Source organism: Lutra lutra, chromosome 5, assembly GCF_902655055.1.
Source record: "Lutra lutra chromosome 5, mLutLut1.2, whole genome shotgun sequence".
NCBI classification, from domain to species: domain Eukaryota; kingdom Metazoa; phylum Chordata; class Mammalia; order Carnivora; family Mustelidae; genus Lutra; species Lutra lutra.
Window position 1 is genome coordinate 144205067 of NC_062282.1, and position 20061 is coordinate 144225127.

Consider the following 20061-nt stretch of genomic DNA (forward strand, 5'->3'; position numbering starts at 1 on the left):
CCTGCTTAGTAGAGAGCCTGATGCAGAGCTCGATCCCAGAACCTTGGGTTCATGATCTGAGCCGAAGGCAGACGCTTAACGACTGAGCCACCCAGGTGCCCCCCCCCCCCCCGCCGGCCTAAAAGTGTTTTGATAATAAAGACCATCTGACCCATATTTGAAAGACAATTCTCCAGTTACCATCACTTTTCCAACAGAGTAAGAAATTATCCTATTAGGGCCTCCAATAGCCTGAACCGACCTGGTCTGGTGAATGCCCCCTCACGGGTCTACAGTGAGCTTCAGTCTGACCTCTGTATTTAAAACACCAGCCACTGGGTACCTGAGTGGCTCAGCGCGTTAAGCCTCTGCCTTCAGCTCAGGTCATGATCTCAGGGTCCTGGGATCAAGCCCCGTGTCAGGCTCTCCACTAAGCGGGGAGCCTGCTTCTCCCTCTCTCTGCCTGCTTCTCTGCCTACTTGTGATCTCTCTCTCTCTCTCTCCCTCTCTCTGTCAAATTTAAAAAAAAAAAAAAATCTTAAAAAAAATAAATAAAAAATTGAGGAAAAAAAACACCAGCCAGGAAACCAAACATCTCCCACATGGCCTCAAAGGGAACCAGCAAGAAGAAGGGCCTAGCAGGCCTTCTTAAATACCCCCCACATGCACCGTACACTCTGACCGTCCATCTTGCATTTATCAGCTGCTGTAACCATATGGCCCAACTTGTCACTGAGTACAATGCCGTCCTGTACCTAAAATCCACAGCAAGGACAAATGATGAATCATCACCTATGGTTTGGATGATCCGTGAATCTCACAAGAAGAGCAGAGAACTTAACGCTGCAAAATATTTTACCCCTGGACCATATGTCTATTCTCACACTCCATCAGTCATCAAACATTTTCTATTTGCCTACAACGTGCCCACCCATCATAAAGACTAGAAGAGTCTTTCCACCACATGAGTCTCAATTATTACAAAAGTAAAGGAAACAAACATTTTTGATGAAGGAATCATTTTAGTCGATGAAAAATTGTATTGTATAAACACTTCCCTTGCTCTTTTGAAAGCATCCTCCTACAACAGGTAGAGGGTATTGGAAGCATAAATATAAGAATCTTGTATTTTCAAAAGACTAGGTTTTTATCAAACTCTAACCCAAGTCAGCACACAGGCTGCGGACTCTGTCCTACCACAGTCTTGCTAACAGAGGAGGAGACGATGAAGGGGAGGAATGAGAATAAGCATTTCAGAATCACAGCCATGTTCGACCCAAGTATGGTCATCATTGTTCTTTATGGGTCTGTGACTTATTTTTAAATTTGGCAAATGAAGCTTCATTGTCCCAAAGAATCATTACAGCCTTTACCCTAACCCAAACGAAAAACAGTTGCATGTATTTTGTATTTTAAATCATCACTCCCTGGCCAGCTTTCTTATTTGAAAATCAAATAGGTGCTTGGAGACTAACACTTTCTCAGAGTTAAGGATTCAGAGAGAGAAACACTTTCTATTGTTGCCACAGGTACTCTCATCTAACAAATGCTGTGTCTAATTTAGCAATTCCATGCAATGACGTTAAAGAATGAAGACCCTAAAAAAGATGTTCAGGATAAGAAAGAGAGGAGAGAAAAAAATATATTTCCATTAAGAGAGGGAAAATGACGTTACTGAGGGAGACAGCAAGAAAAATAAAAACACAAAGTTGTCTGTAAAGTCCTAAAACAATAGCTATAGGCAACAAGAGGTGGAAACCCTTTCAGTATCTGTTGAAATGGTACAATTCTTCCTGAGAAGCTAAGGAATTTCATATTCTCCCTCCTACGAGCTGAAGCTGGTACCTGGGCCGGTGACACTTATTTCCCTGTTACGGACCTCAAGAGTGTGATGATTTAAAAGGAGCTCAAGATAAAAAAGACAACAAGGCGAGAATCACGACTAGTCGATTCTCATGACAACTCACATCATCTCTTATTTCATTAAAAACCAATGAGCCCCATAAAATAAGTTTCAATCTGTCTAACAGAAAATGTCAGGTGAAGCGACAGCACGGAAAAAATGAGAAAGCCAAGTGGCGGGGCTTTGAGCTTCACGCTTCGCTGGGCTATTGAAATGAGTGACAAAGACCTTTTCTGTCCAGAAATCCCCCGCTTTATTTTTAAGCCTGGAAACTGGGTTCGTCATATCTATACAGAACACTTCCTGTCCAGGGGCACGATGATGGCAACGAGTTACCGAGTTTAGTAGCTGCCTACATGTTGTCAGTTGAGTCATTCATGGAATAAAAAACAGCATCGAACATTTAAAAAAAAAAATCTGGCCAACTGAAGCTTTTAGAAGATAGACAATGAAAACAGGTTTGACTGTGTCACAGGATGGCAATACATGGTGCCATGAAAAAAAAAAAGACAACACTGAACAATATTACTCTACGAGACTATCTGCTGGTGGTTTGGGGGCTGTTCTAGCAACACCACGAAATAAAACACTTCTCCCACTCCCACCCATTAGATTAATAGTACAATCAATATCCCACATCTCCATTTGCAAAAACATCTAAAGACTGTAGACTCTCTCAAGGAACCAAGAAACAGCAACCACATTCCTTTTTTTCTCTTAGTATGATCTAATGGTGGAAGGGCTGCCTGAGAATTTTATAAAAACGTCCTGCAGAGGGCCAAAATGCAGATCGGGACCAGAAACTTCATGGACGGGTCTAACACCATCACGTGACATTTGGAGAAGAGAGGAAAACAAGGATGGTCAAGGAGGACCTTATCCATGGCCACCCCGAGGGCTGTGTCAGGCTTCAGCGAGGCTGCCTCTCCCAAAGGCAATTATAATTTTACCTGATTAACCCTCCTGCGTGTTGCCACAAGCCAGCTGAAGTTTCAGGGAAGAGAAACACAAGGAGCAGCTCCCCTCCCCCACCTGAACCCCAGGCCCAGGGGGCAGCCCCAAAGCATGCTGGGACCGAGGGCAAGGGCAGGAATGTCAAGTCATCACTCCAATGGTTCTGGGGTTATCAGTCTGATCATCAAGTCAGCTAGAGTCGAATGAGCCGAATAATCTAAACCAGTTCTACCCGTAAAAACCCTCGTCCTGGAATTCTTCAGCGAGCCTGCTGCCCATCAGACCTGGGAGTTGGCCGACCCCCCAGGAGTGAGGGGGTGATGGCTCTCCGCTCCTCCAACAGCCATTCACCCAAAGGCCTGCCGGCCTTCCAGAAAATGGATGGCACAGTACAGCAGGCAGCTTTGAAATGGCTCCCGCAGGCTGCCTTGACTGCCTTGTTCTAATTCATCATCTGCCCTTTGCAAGCTTTCCTGGGGAAATCATTTTTATAACCCAGTGAAAGTGTCACCAGAAACGCAAGCCAACACAACCCAGCCCTGGCTTCAGACCGGCCCCTGATTTAGCAGTTGGAAAGGCGGCTGCATTCCTCAGTGTCACGTCCTTGTTTATGGGCCGGGCCTGAATCCCACCCACCCGGGGAAGAGCTGCGCAGCTTCTGTGCCCTCAACAGGCCACTGCTTCCCGGGCCTGCAGGCCCCCATGTTGGCCTCGTCCCGGGGGTGGGGGGTGGTGGGCTGGCTTGCCCGTCACACATCCTGTGAACGCACAGTCAAGCAGGCCAGACAGACTGCCGGCAGGTCGCACCCCATTATCTCTGTTAAATCTGCTTACCTCTCTCCTTTTGCCCAAGTTTTTGTTTTGTTTTTCTTTTTCTCTCTTTTTTTTTTTTCTCCAGAGTTATTTCCTTGCTCCTCCCTTCCTGCCTCTCCACACGCCTACCCCTTCCCTGGGAGGCTCTGCATCAGGCCAAGATCCCGCCCTGGGTCTCCCACCCCCGCCCTCCCCACACTGCTCCCATTCACCATTTCTTCCACAGGGTTCCCTTGAAATTTTGAAACCTGCCCCATGGCCACTCCCTCCCTCCAGGATCCTCGCTCTTCTGGTTTTCCAACAGGCTTCTCCTTCCCGCTCAGTAGGTACTCTTACTCCTTGAAAACTCCCCTGAGAAACTCCCTCTTTATCTATCATCTCCTTTCTCTGGAGAACTGGAGTCCAATGTTTAGGTTAGACTGGGCCATCCTGGGGAAGGATCCATTTTCATTCTAGTTATTTCATCACTGGCTTTTTTTTTTTTTTAAAGATTTTATTTATTCATTTGACAGAGAGAGATAATGGTGAGAGAGGGAACACAAGCAGGAGGAGCAGGAAAAGGAGAAGCAGACTTTCACTGAGCAGGGAACCCGATGTGGGACTTGATCCCAGGACCCATGACCTGAGCCGAAGTCAGACACTTAACTGACTGAGCCACCCAGGCGTCCCTTCATTTTCATTTAATTTTCAAGAGGTGAAAATGCTGTGATAAGTGTTTCAGGATAAGGAGAACAGTCAGGGCACTAGTATCACACTTTTATCAAATAACTTTACAGAAGGAAAAAAAGTTCCTTGGGACGAGCCCACCCTTCCCTGCTTTCTACAGAATGGGAAATGGGGATTTCGTCAGGTGAATATGGTAGGTGCGCCTCAGACGGGCTCTGTCTTTGGGTGTCATTATAAGCCTCCTTATTCACACAGCACCTGCCCAGGGAAGCCTCTCAGGGGTTCTCAGGGGGACAAGCACATTTCCACTGCTGCGACAACTGCTTGCCACCTCAGGAGAAATACCACATTTTCTCAGCATGGCTCAATTAATGAGTGTGGCCCAAATCCCATTTATTACATCTAAGACTAAAGCCCAAAGAGTTCTCGTTCATCTGTCAAATCTATGGTGTCCCTGGCAAACACATCAGCGGTCTCCTGACATGCCCTCAGGGAGAAAAGACACAGGGATGAGCGGGCGGGGAGTGGACATAAAGGCAAAAAGGAAGCGAGCAACAGTGTCTAACTCTGAGACTGGCCAAAGCTTCTTCCTGGTGAGAAGGGCTGGACTGAGCTTCCTGCCCACATTTACCTGTCAGCCTCACGCACCAGTGCTCACTGCATACGATGCCACAGGGACAGGGTGGAGGTGATGGGGTGCAAGAAAAGGATCTGGAGGCAACTAAAACTTGAAGGTAGGGACCAATGGAGATGTTGAACACCCCCCTTCCTCAGGAGGCTGGGCACCTGCTCCCAGCTGGGGCAGTCCTCTTGCACCCCGCACACCTCCCCTCATTTCCACTCAGTATTGGCTGGAGGTTCGTGATGTGTTCTCAACCCTTAGCGGATGAGATCTAAGGCTCCCAGCCTTTGCTGAGGCCCCAGAGAGAAGGCGGCAAGGCACCCATCTTCACCACGTCTCCTTAGACGTGGCTGTCACTGAGAGACAAGAGCTCTGCCAGCTCTCATCCTCCTGGCTTCAAAAGCCTGGTTGTCTTCTTGTCTTCCTCCCAACCCTTGACTACTCCTTATCTGTTTCTTTTATGGGTTGCATTTACCTCTTTCCTTTCTAAAAGGTGGGTGTTCTCAGAGGCAGAACCCATGGTCCAGACCTCATCTCCCTTCAGTGTTTTCCTAAGAGATCTCATAAGGGAAATCGAGTCTCCTCTTCCGGTTGGATATTGACACACTGCTGTCCAGGCTCCTTCACACAGGCTCAGTACTCCCCTCCAGACCAACTGTGGCTCTTGCCAGCTTGGTATTCCTAAAACACTACTCTGCATCTGCCCTCTTCTGACTCAAACCCTCGCCACCCCCAACCCTGTGCCCCAATTCCTGGACAGTTATCACGTTTCCCTCCTAGGTGGGATCTTAGGCATGCTTCAATCTACTATCATGGCTGCATTTTCCAAACAAGGAAACTGAGTTTCAGAGACACTCCTCAGTGACCAAAGGTTGCACAGGCAAGCAAGGGCAAGGTCAGGAGCAGAAGTGGTGTCCTGATTCCCGGAGCCTTGTCTGTTACTCAGTGTCCCCCTGGGCAGCCTGGCCTCTACTCTGACCCTGTGTACTGCTGAGACATGGCCCACCAATGCCTTCTGGTTCATGAGCTATAAACCTCCTTCCTTCAGTAGCCTCTCCTCTCCTCTAGCTAACTGTGAAGTCATTGCTATCATGATGATGTCTGGTGAATACTTCCTCCTCCAGATTCCCATAAGGTCCAGACTCAACCTTGTGCTGTACCAAGCTGCCCATCACCTATGCCATCCTATGTGCTGTGTAGAATGCCCTGAACCTGAAGTCTTTTGAGGGTGTGCATGCGCGCGCGCACACACACACACACCCCCTCTGCTTCCCCAGACCCCACAGAGGAAGTTCTGACTCAGTTAACATTTGCTGCTATGAGTTTCTGAGGCCCAGTGATGAGGCAGAGAGGCTGACTCTGGAAGCAGGACTCTACTGGACTGTCCATGGCACACAGAATAGCCCATGCTTTTGGGAACACTTCTGGTCTCCAGCTCCCTAGCCTAGCTGAGGGGGCCATGGAAAAACACACACCTGGGCCAGAGGAGCTGGCATCAGGCAGAGAGGACATGTCACACTGGAAGGAGAGCTCATGAGTTGCTCATTCTCCTCTTGACAGTCAACCCCAACTTGGCCAGCAAGGCTCCAGGAGCCTAAAGCTGTCATTTCACTCAGGGCCTTCTACTTAGTGGCCTCTTTGCTCCACCGTTTTCTTGGCAGAAAGTCTGCTTCCACCCCTACACAGAATTAAATCTGGTCACTGCAAACCTGGAGAGCATATTCCCATGTCAGCGGGCAGAGGACTCTACACATGCAAATACCAACCCCCCCCCCCGCCATCTTTAAAACCATAAATACTGCAAAGTACCACCTAATAATACCACAGGTTTTGCAGAGTCTTACAGATCACCCCAGAGCCACACCCCACACATTTACTGCCCACTCACCAGTCACTCGGGATGCACTACAAACTCTTCTTCAAGGATCTTAAGCCCTAAGAACAAGATTTAAATAACTGCTCTTTCAGGTCTCTTGGTCAGTGGTGGAGGGGAAGGGTGGGGGAGAGCATTGGGCAGACTCCCAGAATGCACCAGGCCCATGGGGCTCTGGGGTGCCCGTATGGTACAGTGACAACACATCTGTTGTCTGAACGCTTCCCACCCACACACAGGGACACGTTCTCCCCAAGGAAGAGCGCCCCTGGCCAACCAGCACCCTCCACAATTAATTTTCCTCAATGATGTTCTTCTCAAAGGAATGAAAACAAATGAGCTCACAGCTTCATTGCCTCTCCCTTAGTCTCCCACTTTCTAAGCCAGGGACTGACAAGGACCTGTTTGCAGGGCTAAATTTTATCCCACCATGCCTCCTCCTCTTCCTCACTTGTTCCTCTCCTGAGTTCCACTTGGGAGAAGGTGAAATAGAAAATCTTCGTGTGTTCGACCACTCCCTTTAGGTTTTGTAAATTCCCCCTCAAAGCTGGTGAATGGCATCTCTACAAACAGATGAGGTCTCTCCTCCCTCAGCGAGACCTCATGCACAAATCCAGGATGCGAAAACCTAGGTCTGCCAAACTTCTTTTTTGCCCAACAGGCCTAAATGTGGGGGCGTCGAGAGGGCCTAGATTTCACCTCTCTGGGCCCCATTTCTGCATCTCTCTGTTTTTGTTTTTAAAGATTTTATTTATTGGAAGGAGAGCACAAGCAGGGGGAGCAGCACGTAGAGGGAAAGGGAGAAGCAGGCTCCCCACTGAGCAGACAGCTGGCCATGGGGCTCGATCACAGGACCTCTGGATCATAACCTGAGCCAAAGGCAGACCATTAACTGACCGAGCCACCTAGGCACCCTGCATTTCTTAAAATCAGAGGTAAGATAAAAGAGCGTGCAAAGTTGCTTTTAACTCTAAACTGTGGTGATTCTAATTTGTGTTTGTAGGGGAATCATTCTAATTACAAAGTCTTCTTACTGCAGATCTTTCTGAAATATTACAGATAGACATGATGAGTTGATTTCTTAAACATTCAGCTCACACTACCATTTTAGGCACAACCCACTAAACCACATAGGTACATAAACATGCTCACCTCCTCCTTTTCCAAGTTGTCAGCCTCGTCCTCGTGTGGACGGAAATGTGGACAAATAAATAGCCTACAGCAGATCTAGGGACTGTGCATTATTCTGAAATGAAATCCCTGGGTCCTGAGATTTTTTGGGCCCCACTTTTTGGCTACTTCTTGGATTACCAAAAGCCAGGAACAGGGAACTTAATCACCTGTGGTATCCTGATTGTTCCCTGGCATCATAATCTAGGGACAAGAAAGGCGTGATGCATACTCAGTTCAATGGAAATTTCAGAAGTGAGGAAGAAAAAGGCCCAGATGTATGGAAGCTGACAGAGCTGGGGGTGTGGGGCAGTGTCAGGTCATCAGTGATGTCCACTGCACAAGAGACAGAGTGGCATGGATCTCTAAGTGGATTTTCCACTTTTAGTCCTTGAGAGCACACCGCACTTCAAGGCTAATGACTACATAAAAGGAAACATAATCACATCAAAGTCTGGTGTTTGGGGGCATATGCTGTACCTTTTACATTATACATGACATCAAGGTCAGCTGCACCCAAGGCAATGCATTTCTTCCAAATCTTTCTTCTTCATTCCCTCTGTAAAGCCAGGGCTGGTGCAGGGAGGGATGAGGGGAGAGGACTAGTACAGTGATGCCCGCTGCTCAAAAATGTGAGGCCCTCTTCTAGTAGAGGTCCTTGGATCCCTCCCACTGCAGTGGGCACCAAGCACCCCCACCAGCCCTGCAGGGCTGCTAGATCCTTCATCACAGGGAGAAGGATGCACTTAAGACTCACTATATCCGCCCCCGAGAGGCACAGAAAGAGCCAGGGCCTGGGCTCTCCACTTTCTCCTCCAAACACCTGGTCTCTCCACTCTTGGGTTTCTCAGACTGGGGTACAAACAGGTGCAAGACCGCAGGCAGCATCATCCTCCTGAGGGCCAGTCTTGACAAGAGGGGAGGGTCAGAACCATAGAACCTCCATTCAAATCCTGGTTCCACTTTTTCTCACTATGTGATTTGGGGCACAGTTTTTAACCTCTCAGATTTCTTTATTGTTTTGTGCAATCAACACAATGGGTTATTATACAAGGATTAAATGGGATAAGATAAAGAATCAGATGCTTAGCACCACGCCTGGCATAGGGAAGAGCTCAGCACATTTTAGTTTCAAAACTGTGTCTTCAGTCTTCAAGGCAAGTCGCTGTGGGCCCTGACCCCAGAGATCAAAGACACATGCTTGTTTTGACTCTACCATTAAGAGTGGAGAAGTTAAGAAACCCTAAGTAGGTTTGTCCTTTAGGTTGTGAAGGCGCTCCAGAAACCAGAAGAAGTGTTCAAAGGTTTTCATCCTATGACATGATCTCATTTTAAATCGATTACTTTGATAATGCTTTATTAGGCTCTTCACTGTGAAAGGCCCTAGGTCAGCCTCTGGGGATTCAGGAAGTAAAACAGGCACAAACCCCACTCTGAGAAAGCTCAGAGTGAAGTGGAGGGAAGGGAAAAGAAAATTAGTAATAGTAATTAACATGAAAATACGGTACAATGGAGGGGAGTTTAGGGTGTTAGGGGAATGCCGTAAAAAAGCATCTACTCCAAACTGGGTCCGGGTGAAAATACTGCCCATGCAAGAGTGATCCCAATGAAGGAAACGGAATTCGTTGAGGGAACAAGGGAGCTCAGGAGCAGGACAAGCCCAGTGGGATAACAGATACTGGTTGTTCTTTTGTTGATTTCACCTAGGAACTCCCTTCCTGTTTCTGGAGGAGCCCTCATTTTGCAAGAGGTGGTAGGAGTTAGACCCCTATCTCCCACTTCCAAAGCCAGAAGCTGACATACCCCACCCCGGGGTAGCAAGGGGCAGATGCACAATCTTACACTGACCCAACCAATTGCTTATTTCAGGGGTTTCTGAATGCTGAGGATGACCAAAACACAACCAGCCACATCTCAAGTCCCAGGAGTGACAAAGCTGAAAAATATAGCGGAGGCGAAGGCTGCGGTGAGGTCCTAAACAGGCGATTCCAGGGTATGGCCTCAGCTCCATCTCCTGATGCATTTCAGGGGTCCATTCTCAGACTTTTTGTGGACGTGTGAACTACACTGTGTGCTTCCAATGAATTCCTCTGCTTATGACAGCACGAGCCAGTTTCCACTTCTTAGAGCCAAGAGCCCTGATGACACAGGGCGTTATTGCCACCGTCAGGGTACAGACACCAAGGGCCTGCACCCAGGGACAGGGGAGAAGAGAAGGAGATGCAGCTAACAGATAATAAGGACGATGAAGAGCCAGACGTAAGATGAAGATAAACAAGAGGGCAGGATCCAGGATGCCCGCAGATGTGTAGTCTGGAAGCCAAGAAGAGAGCAATGATATTCAGGGGAAAGACAAAACACAGGTCAGATTTGTGAAGAGGAAGCAGTGATGGGCTCTGTCCAGACCTGCTGAGTTTGACAGTCAAAGCATGGTGCGTACCAGGAAGCTGGTTCTCAAAAGAGCTGAGAAAGCTGGAAAGCCAGGATATCAGACAGAAAACAGCTAGAAAAAGGGAAGGAGAGCAGGACAGTGTGGCGTCACTGGAGCCTGGGAAAGAATTACGGGGCACAGCAACACTGGTCTCCCAGCATAAATGCTGCAAAAACACCCAGAACCAAAACCAAAACCCAAAACCAAAAAAACCTAAAACCAAACCAAGCCAAGCAAGATCAGGACAGGACAAATATGAATGCTGGCTCACTTGTGATTCTGGCAGTTTCTGACATGGTGGAGAAAAAGACAGAATTTGATGGGATGAGGGATGACAAAGATTGAGACAGTAGGAACTGCAGGAAAAAAAAAATTTTTTTTGAAGATTTAATTTATTTATTTGCCAGAGAGAGAGAGAGAGAGAGAGCACAAGCAGGGAGAGCAGCAGGCAGAGAGAGAAGCAGGCTCCCCGCAGAGCTGGGAGCCCGATGTGGGGCTCGATCCCAGAACCCTAAGATTATTTATTTATTAATTATTTATTTATTTATTTAACTGACTGAGCCACCCAGGCGCCCCTCATTTTATCAGTGGGCAATGATCACCTCTTCCCACTCCCAGCGGGGAAGAAAACAGACATGGTGTTGACCTCAAGAGCTTGTGGTCTGGAAAACAGATGCTGAACAGGGTCAGGGAATGGAAGAATGGGTGGTCTGAGAGAGGTCAATCGGGGGTCCTAATTCAGGCTGGAGGTTCAGAAAAAGCCCCTCCGAGGAACCGAAAAGAGGGTCAGGTGGGGAGAAGGCTATTTCGGGCAAGAGGACCAGCAAGGGCAAACATTCTCAAGTAGGGAGCTGAGCACATCGCTGTGCAGAAAGAAAAGGACCGAGAAAGCTGTGGGGTCCACAGCGGGGGGGGGGGGCAGGGTGAGGAGCCCCAGGTGGAAGGAATGGCATCCCCTGAGGGAAGGACCCCTGCTCCACAGACATCAGGAGGCAGGGTGTGGGTGAAGGTGAGTCTGTCACCTTGGCAGCAGAAGTCGAGGGTGCTGTCTAAGGGCTACTGTTTTCTTCGTGAAATGGCAGGCCTGGTGAGCAGACAGGAGAGAATCTGGCTGAGAGGAAGGATGGGTGTCAGGGACCAGGCGGGGGTGGGGGGGAGGGGTGGGGAATATTATTATGGGCCACGGAGGAGGAGCTGAGCTCACTCACTGCTCAACCCTTACTTCTTCCCCAAGTCCCCACACAGCAACCCCTCCCACCCAAGGGCTTTCTCACTTCCTGATAACAACACTGTAAGAAGTGGGACATGGGAGCCCTGGATCCCTTCATGCTTAGCACTAGAACTGGTCCTCAGAGACCTTAGCTGCCATTCAGTTTTTTTCCTATTTCATAATTAAGTACTTTCCATAACAGGCTGCCACTCAATGTGAAGAATGCGGCCATCAACTTATCTCCTGAGGAAGCCCCTCTCCACTGGAAACCCTTGATAGCCTCCTTCCCACGACCTTCCCCTTTTTAACACACCGTGTTTCTCCCTTCATGTCTCTTGCTCTCTTATTCACATCATGCCCAGCTATCTTAAATTCATTCCGCTTTTAATAAAGCGAGGCCTGGATGATCTCTCTCTGTTTCGTACTCAAGCACAATCACCGATTCATTTGTCAGCAGGCAAAATGAAATCAATTCTCTAAGAGGTAGCTCTAGACTAGGATGGAGGTTCAGCCCTCCTGGCACAGGGTCAAGTACGTTCTAAGCTCTGATGGCTTATGACAATATCCCTAGTCATTTGCTTCCACATTCACAAATATGTCGGCCTCCAAGGACTTCTGAATCGACTTCAGATTTAACCCCAAAGAAAGCATACTAGTCCCTCACTGTGGCTCAGAATAGTGACTTAAAAGTACTCCCCAGTATGGCAAATCAGCTACAAAGCATCAGAAGGCAATTATCTTGCAATGTAGACATTGTGAAGAGTTTGTGTTGATCTCATATTAAATAAGATACTGAAGTCCATCAGGAGGGAAAAAAATAAAAAGCTAAGGATTGGGAAAAGAATTAGTAGGGAGAGAGAAGATAATAAAAAATAACTTACCCAGTGTGGCTCTTTTCATAGACATCTGAGAGGTAGTAGCCAAACAGAAGGTTCTAGATCACAGCTAATACCAAGTCTTACAAGAACTGCCCAGGACATGGACACACACACATACACACATACCCTTTACTTCCTGGCAGAAGTTACAATGATTCTATTAATACAGTATTCATTCCAACTCCCTGAAGAGTTATTCCATATTCTACCCTAACTGCCATCAATTTAAAACTCTAGCACCTTCTTATTATTTTTTAAAAATTCTGGGCTTTCTGTAAAAAGCAGAAGCCAGATACATTCCTGCAGGTCTGTAGAATGCAAATGACTGTGTGTGGAGGCCAGGTGAGGACAAGTAGGAAGGGACCACCGAGGGGTCTCATCACACTCCAGTTTTTAGGTGAACATCCAGAAAGCTGGGCAGGAGGGAAGAGTGCGGAAACTACTAGAGGAATATGTTATCAACTTTGGGATACTGTGTTTCCACCTCCTTTTTTCCCAGAAGAAAGGAAAAACACACTCGGGGGGGGGGGGGGGAGACAAATTTAAATGCTGCTTGTAATCTACACAGAAGTTCACCAGGCTGGATTCTCTTGGCCCGTTTCCTATTTGCCTTCGACTCCTTTTGACTTTACTATAAATTGCTGTTATAAAGACAGAAAAAGTATCTACTGGCACATAGTTCTATCAGGACAGAGGCCACAGCAAGGAAACATTAATCCCTGAACTCTCCATCAAGATCAAAAACAATGCTCCTAGCTGTCATTTTTCATGCACGACAGACTTGTATTTCTATTAAATAAGCCTCTTTTATGGACTGCTCCCCCCACACTGCATAATAAGGTAAACACTAGCCCACAGAGACTATGTTATGAAACACAGAGCTCTCCATTGGGAGGAGAATCAGTAAGAGACAGAAGAGGACAAGTTTCAAGGGATCTCGCTAACTCCTGCCTACCAAGCGGAGAATGATGGGGCTCCCTTCTATTCCCCAAGCTCCCAGTGGCTGCTGTGACTAATTTAAAACTTACCAGTTTCCCAAGAGACTACTTGAAAAGAAAAGGAATTTTTATAATTATGAACAGTCTCCCCTCCTACTCTCTACTTTTCCCCAACTATCCTTACTCCCACCCCCACTTACAAGAGGACTTTTGTATACATAAAGTTTCAGGAAACAAAGCATACAAACACTCACACACAAACTCCCCGATCTAACACCAGCGTATAATTGTGTTTTGGTTGGAGGTTTTCCAGCTGTGTCACCCGTTCTCTGTTAGGAGTAAATGAAACCCTTTGCCTTGGCAAAGTTAGAAACAGACAAACTTTCCTCAGTTGCAAGCTGCACCAGGCGCCCCTCACATCTCTCTGATCCCTTAAGCCCCCAACACAATGAACTCACTGCTGGAACGTCAGAAAAGGGGGGAAAAAAAAGAAAACATACACACACACACACACACACACACAGACAAAAAAACCCACCAACCAACCTATTTCCCAAATGAAGATCTTTCGCTTCTCCCCCTCGCTCAGCTTCCCCTTTTAACCGGAAACACAAGGAGCTTCCAATTTCTGAAACCCTTTTCAAGGGACCCCAGACTCTTTGGGCTCTTCCAAGGGGACTCGCTTCAGGCTGTCCTGATGCAGGCGGTCAGAGCTTTCCAAGGCACATTCTGCATTCTTGGAGCCAACACAGGGGGCCGTTTGATGTCCAGATTAATCTACAAAGCAGCCTTTAGCAGACTGGCTGACCTAGGTCCGAGAGTCTTCCTCCTCTAGTCTCGGAAGGGCAGCCGGGCGAGAAGGATACAGAAGGGATCTGCAGACTCCGCTCTAACCGAGCTGTGAAGACGCAAGGCGAGGGACAAAGTACCCACCGCTCCCCTTAAACTCCCATCTACTCCCCTACTGCGCCTTTCCTCCACATTCCTTCGCGGGACTTGGCCGCCCCCTACCCTTCTCCTCCCCCTGACAAATCAAAGTCATACCTTCCTTGGATTCTTCTGCTTCGCAGTGCATGGTGGCAGGGTAAGCGGCCGCAGGGGCGATTACCGCGGACATGTACTCGGACGAACTGCAAGTTCGCTCCGAGGCCAAAACGCACACGCCAGAAAATAAAAGGAAGCAAAACCACTAAAATCAAAACCTCCCCGGGGCGGAGGGCTGGTTCTGGTGCAGGGATTTTCAGGGGGAAAGTTCTGTAAGAGTGACGAATCGCGTCTCAGCTGGGCGGCGGGAGTCCGCCCCCCCCCCCCCCCCCCCCCCGGGGCCGTGCGCTCTGGCCCGTCGCTGGGCGGAGGCGACCTGGCGCGGCTGGCGGGGCCCCGGGAGCACTCAGGTGGGGCGGAGGCGGGGACCACAGCCCGACTGCGCGAGGAGGCAGGGCCGAGGGGTGCCGGGGGCAAACGTGACCCTGACGGGCTACGCCTGGGAAATAAATGCGCAGTCAGGAAAAAGGTCTTACTCCTCTGAGCGCGCGCTGCAGTCGTGCAGAAGTAAGAATTGCACACGCGGTCAAAGAAACACCTCTGATCTCCGGGTGAACATTCTTCGGCACCCAGTTAACTTGCCTCGTCCTGGAAGTGGGGGATCTTCTATGCCAGGAAAATAAGGATGTTGAAGCTGCTCCGGGTTGTACGCTCTTTTTGCAGGAAAATAACGTGGATACTGGTCCATGTGGCTGGAAGGACCAGTTTCACCAGGCAGCAGGGCCTTTTGAAGAAAGTGGGGGCGGCCCTCGCCTTACCTTTACACGGGAAGACCAGACAAAGCGGCTTACTCAGCATAACCCGGGGGAGCACTCTTCCTCAAACCCCAGCCTGGCGCACGGGCTGCTCCGAGTTAGCCCCTAGGGTGGTCTTCGGAAGAAGAGCGCCCTTCCCTCCGCGCGCCACTTCGAACAACCGGGATACATTCCTTCCAGATGCCAAAGTGGGTGGCGGGGGTGTTCGGCCTTTGAAATGCTGATAGAACGGAAAGTCTGCAGAGCCTGGGGAAGACAACTCAGTTCTTGACTTCAGGTCTGGTCCCCTGGCCCTTAAAATCGGCGGAGAGGTGGGCGTCCTGACTTCGGAAAATCTTTGTTTGATCTTCCAAGGAGCGAGGAAGGGAGATGACCCTGATGTGCCTGTCTTAATGGAGGTAGTTTACAGAGCACTAGTTCCACCACCGATCTAAGGCAAAAATCCTCTAATAACGCACCTGAAAGATCGATTCGGGAACTGGAAGAAAACTTTACTTCCTAGCGGCTTTCTTTTTCATTTCCCATTTTTATATGGGAAAACAAAACAAAACAAAAACAACAACAACAAAAAAAGAGAAGACGCTAAGATATAAATTTAGTGAAAAGAATACAATAAAGACATGGATTTAAAGAGCCTGAATTTATCATTTTTATGACCTTGAGCAAATTCTTTACTCTCTCTGCACCGCCCCCCCTTCCCTGACATGTAAAATGAGGATGAAAAGTAGTATTTGCTTTACAGATTTATGTTTGGTATGAAATAAGGTAATACAAGCAAAAAGGGATTTGAAAACCATAAGTACTACATAGATTATTACTAACTATTGCACCATTAAAAATAAATTTTTGTAAAGGATGCTCAGGTGTTTTACTTCCATATTGAGTTCAAACAGGAAAAAAGGATTTATGCAAGTCACAAGTAGTAGAAGTGATTATAAATATTAATATCAGGCCTAGATATTAAATCAGTTCCTATTGCTGAATGATTCCAACATTTCTAAGACCCTAAGCAGACTTTTATCTCAATTTCACTACAAGGGCAGGATGGCGTGAGGAAGGCATAGCCAATCGAGAAGAGAGAAGGGGAGAAACATCTGGAAAATATCAGCATTGCAGAGCCTCCTGAAAAGTGACCTCACCACAAAAAGGTTAACACTGTGCATCCTTCAGAAAGTCACGGTTAACTCTGCCATGCATTCTGGGTCAGGAGCTGCGGAGATGCATACTTCTCCCTCAGTGACCTCAAACTTCCAAAGGAGACTTGTGATCATTTTGAACCCAGAGAAATGCTCCCTCACCAGTAAGAAGTGACATTCCGGGTCCTGCCCAAGGCATCATTCTGGGAGCCCTCCCTCCTGCACACATATCACCTGCCCTTGTCCTCCCTCCCGACAGCCCAAATGTCCATAGACAGCCACCAGGACCCCAAGAGGACCTCAGCAGGTCCTGAATCACACAGATAAGATAGCTCCCATTCAGCTATAATTGGACTAGGATGCAACACCTCCTTCAAGGTGATCATTATGCAAATTTAGACAACCCAAACTCCAAGCCCCAGCTGCTGCAGGCAGGGCTCCCTTTCACCTTCTCCCTTCCGAAGGGGCCCTCCTCAGAATTATTTATTAAACGTCCTTTTGCAAGTCCAATTACGGACAAACCACATGAGAGGTGCCAAAAGACATGTCCCTAGCGTTCTGTTTGTTTTCACACCAGATTCACAAAAAGGCCTTCAGGTTAGCCAAGGAGAGAAGGACTGCTGAATGAACAGTCCCAGAACAGTCCCATTCCTGCCAGGTCAGCCTTGTAATTCAATTTAGAGTCATTTTTGAGGCTCTATCTTTGAACACCTGGAAAAAAAAAAAACTTCTTTAGTATTTAAATGCAACCCAGCAGTCACCTTGGGGAAGGATATCCTGATCTAGCTCAAGAGCAAGGAATGTGCAGCCTATTTTGAAAGACTGAGTGTGCACAAGGACGCTGCTCAGTGGCCAGTATAACCTTGGGCAAAAAGCACCACCCCAGGTTCCCAACCTGCAAAGTGAAACCAAAGGGCAGCTGATCCTCAGGCAGCTGAGTGGCTTGCCTGTCAGTTCAGATCTGTGCTCCCCTGTCACTTCATCTCAATTTTGCTTGGCTTTTGTTCCAAAGGGGATTGGTCACTTTTTAGCCTCCAGAGAGTAATGCTCTAGTACCTTACAAGGATTCACCTCTCATACTCATAATCTGTTCACTCTTGAATATTTAAGAAATCCTCCCACTTGCTTTAGACTGGCCATATAGTTAGAAGTCACACCAACAGTCATTATAGACCAGCCCATGCAAAACAGCAATTAAGTTAGCAGCACTTGTACCATACCATAGTGAATACCATACTGCACTTACATATTAGGTTGAACTTCAACTCGTGTGGAGCAGTGGGTCTCCCCACTTCTGTGCCAAGATGGGGGAGGTAAAATGCTGTCTAAGATTCTGGTGGTGTTTTCATTCATCGGGCAATATCAAGTATGTGTATGTATCACATGTCAATGGGACCTGCTCATCTGGAGCTTACTGGTGTAATTTTGGTAATCCTTTCTTTTTTTTTTTTTTTTTTGGTCAGAAAAAGAGACAGAGACAGAGAGAGACTGAGCAAGCAGGGGGATCAGCAGGCAGAGGGAGAAGCAGGCTCCCCACTGAGCAGCTCCCTGCTCCCCATGTGGGGCTCGATCCCAGGACCCTGGAATCATGATCTGAGCCAAAGGTATATGCCAAAGGACACCAACCGACTGGTGTCCCTTAAAAAATAGGATTTTATTCAGACTTCCTAATGATCTCCCTTGGATCATCATACCCATTTTACAGATAGGTCATTCAAGAAACGGAGGTTATATGATTTGTTCAAGATCCCAAAACTATGGGCGCCTGGGTGGCTCAGTGGGTTAAAGCCTCTGCCTTCAGCTCAGGTCATGATCTCAGGGTCCTGGGATAGAGGCCCGCATCGGGCTCTCTGCTTAGCAGGGAGCCTGCTTCTCTCTGCTCAGCAGGGAGCCTGCTTCCCCCCCTCTCTCTGCCTGCTTGTGATCTCTCTCTCTCTGTCAAATAAATAAATAAAATCTTTAAAAAAAAAAAATCCCAAAACTAAGTAATAGTGTTCTTCAGACTGCAGGCTTCCTATCTAGACTTTCTGACTCTCTGAAACTACTCACATAAAATTCAAGTCCTTTATTTTGCAGAAAGGTAACTCAAAGACGGCTACACTGGGAGGTTTCCAGAGTTTGAGCTGACCAGGAGGCTAACATAGCTCAACTCGCTCTGTCTGAAGGCTTAGATCACAGGCTCCAATGAAAGTTACTCTATTCCTGATATTTGATGTTTTAAGTAAGCTATAAGTTCAATGGCTTCTATTTATTCAGCTACATGAAACCACTACTATTTTTTTTTTTTTTTTAATTAAAAGTTCAGTCAGAACCCTAACTAAAGCTGCTGGGCTATGAGTCTGCCAAGAGCAGGGAAAAGACCACCAGGCTTGGTGGGGGGAAAACTTGGACTGACCACCATAAACCCAGGAAGCACCACCTCCTGTACATTCGGGGGCAAATCATACAAACTCCCTTTCTTGAATGACATATCTGTAAAATGGGTATGATGACCCAAGGGAGATCACTGGGAAGTCTGAATAAAATCTTTTTTTTTTCTTTTAAATTCCTTCTCCTCTCACTTTTCTGCTAAAAACGGGCAAGCCAGAGGTGCCTGGGTGGTGTAGTTGGTTAAGTAAACCGACTCCTGGTTTCAGCTTAAGTCATGATCTCAGGGTCATGAGATCGAGCCCCACACTGGGCTCTGTACTCAGTGCAGAGTCTGCTCAAGATTCTCTCCCACTCTGCTCTCTGGCTTGTTCTCTCCCTCTCTCTAAAATAAATAAATAAATCTTAAAAAAAATTTTTTTTTTAAATGGACAAGCCACTGAACCTCTTTGGGCTTCTGTGTGCCCATCTATAAAATGGGGTCCATGCCAACTTACTCAACAGAGGAAAAACAATAGTGAAATGAGGCAGGAATGTGACAAAGCACTGAAAATTCTGAAATCCCCCCTTGGACTCTCTCCTGAATACTTTCGTGAATGAGGCCAGGTTGTTTTAGGTTGTGGAATATGTATCTGGAAGCCCTAAATGCTGGCCCTACAGACATTCCAGATAGGAACAGCAATCTAACGTGAGGGGTCCAGCAACAGAACATGAACACGGAAGGACTGAACCTTCTCACTGTGCCCAGTTTAACGGGGCAGCACAGGGATAACATGAGGGGGGTAATTGATGGGATTCACCAGGGAGAAGTAAGGCAGGTGTGAGACTGAGCCTGGAAGGCACCATGTCACACCAGATTCATGAATAACCGGGCTTTCTTCCAGAAAAGCAGCTAGATGAAAAAGTGACCAACAGTGATAGTCACAAAAACTCCAATTTGGAGGTAACCTTGGTGCTCACAGCTTTAATCCTCTAGGTGGCTGGTGAAGCGATCTCTTACTCACATCCCAGGCAGTAAGCATTCATCCAGACTTTCCCTGATGACCTCTAGGCAGAGACGCTCTCTTTTGAGAGCCTCATCTCCTTTATGATCATTAGGAGGTTCCCCTTTATAAGAAACTGCAACTCAAGGGCGGTGACTGTCAAATTCTTGCCACTCTAACCACCGTTTTACACCTTCTGGCAAGGAAATAATTCTTTAACACAACAGAGACAGATTTGGATGGGGGGAGGGGGAAGCAAGAGCAGGAGGGGCAGAGGGAGGAGAGAATCTCCAGCAGGCTCCATGCTCAGTGCAGAGCCCGACGCAGGGCTTGATCTTA

The 20061-nt window shown here is 47.6% G+C and overlaps 1 protein-coding gene across 3 annotated transcripts in view; it reads right to left on the reverse strand.

Annotated features, from left to right (window-relative positions):
• Nucleotides 1-20061, reverse strand: part of TNFAIP8 (TNF alpha induced protein 8) — a 114461-nt gene that overhangs the window by 24389 nt on the left and 70011 nt on the right. Inside the window, exon 1 of one of the 3 annotated variants that reach the window (XM_047729701.1) lies at nucleotides 14482-14710. The exons of the other annotated variants lie outside the window; for them this stretch is intronic. Within the exon in view, the coding sequence (XP_047585657.1) occupies nucleotides 14482-14554 (73 nt within the window). The 5' untranslated portion in view covers nucleotides 14555-14710. Of the gene's footprint in view, nucleotides 1-14481; nucleotides 14711-20061 lie in introns of those variants that run through there. 3 annotated transcript variants of the gene reach the window in all.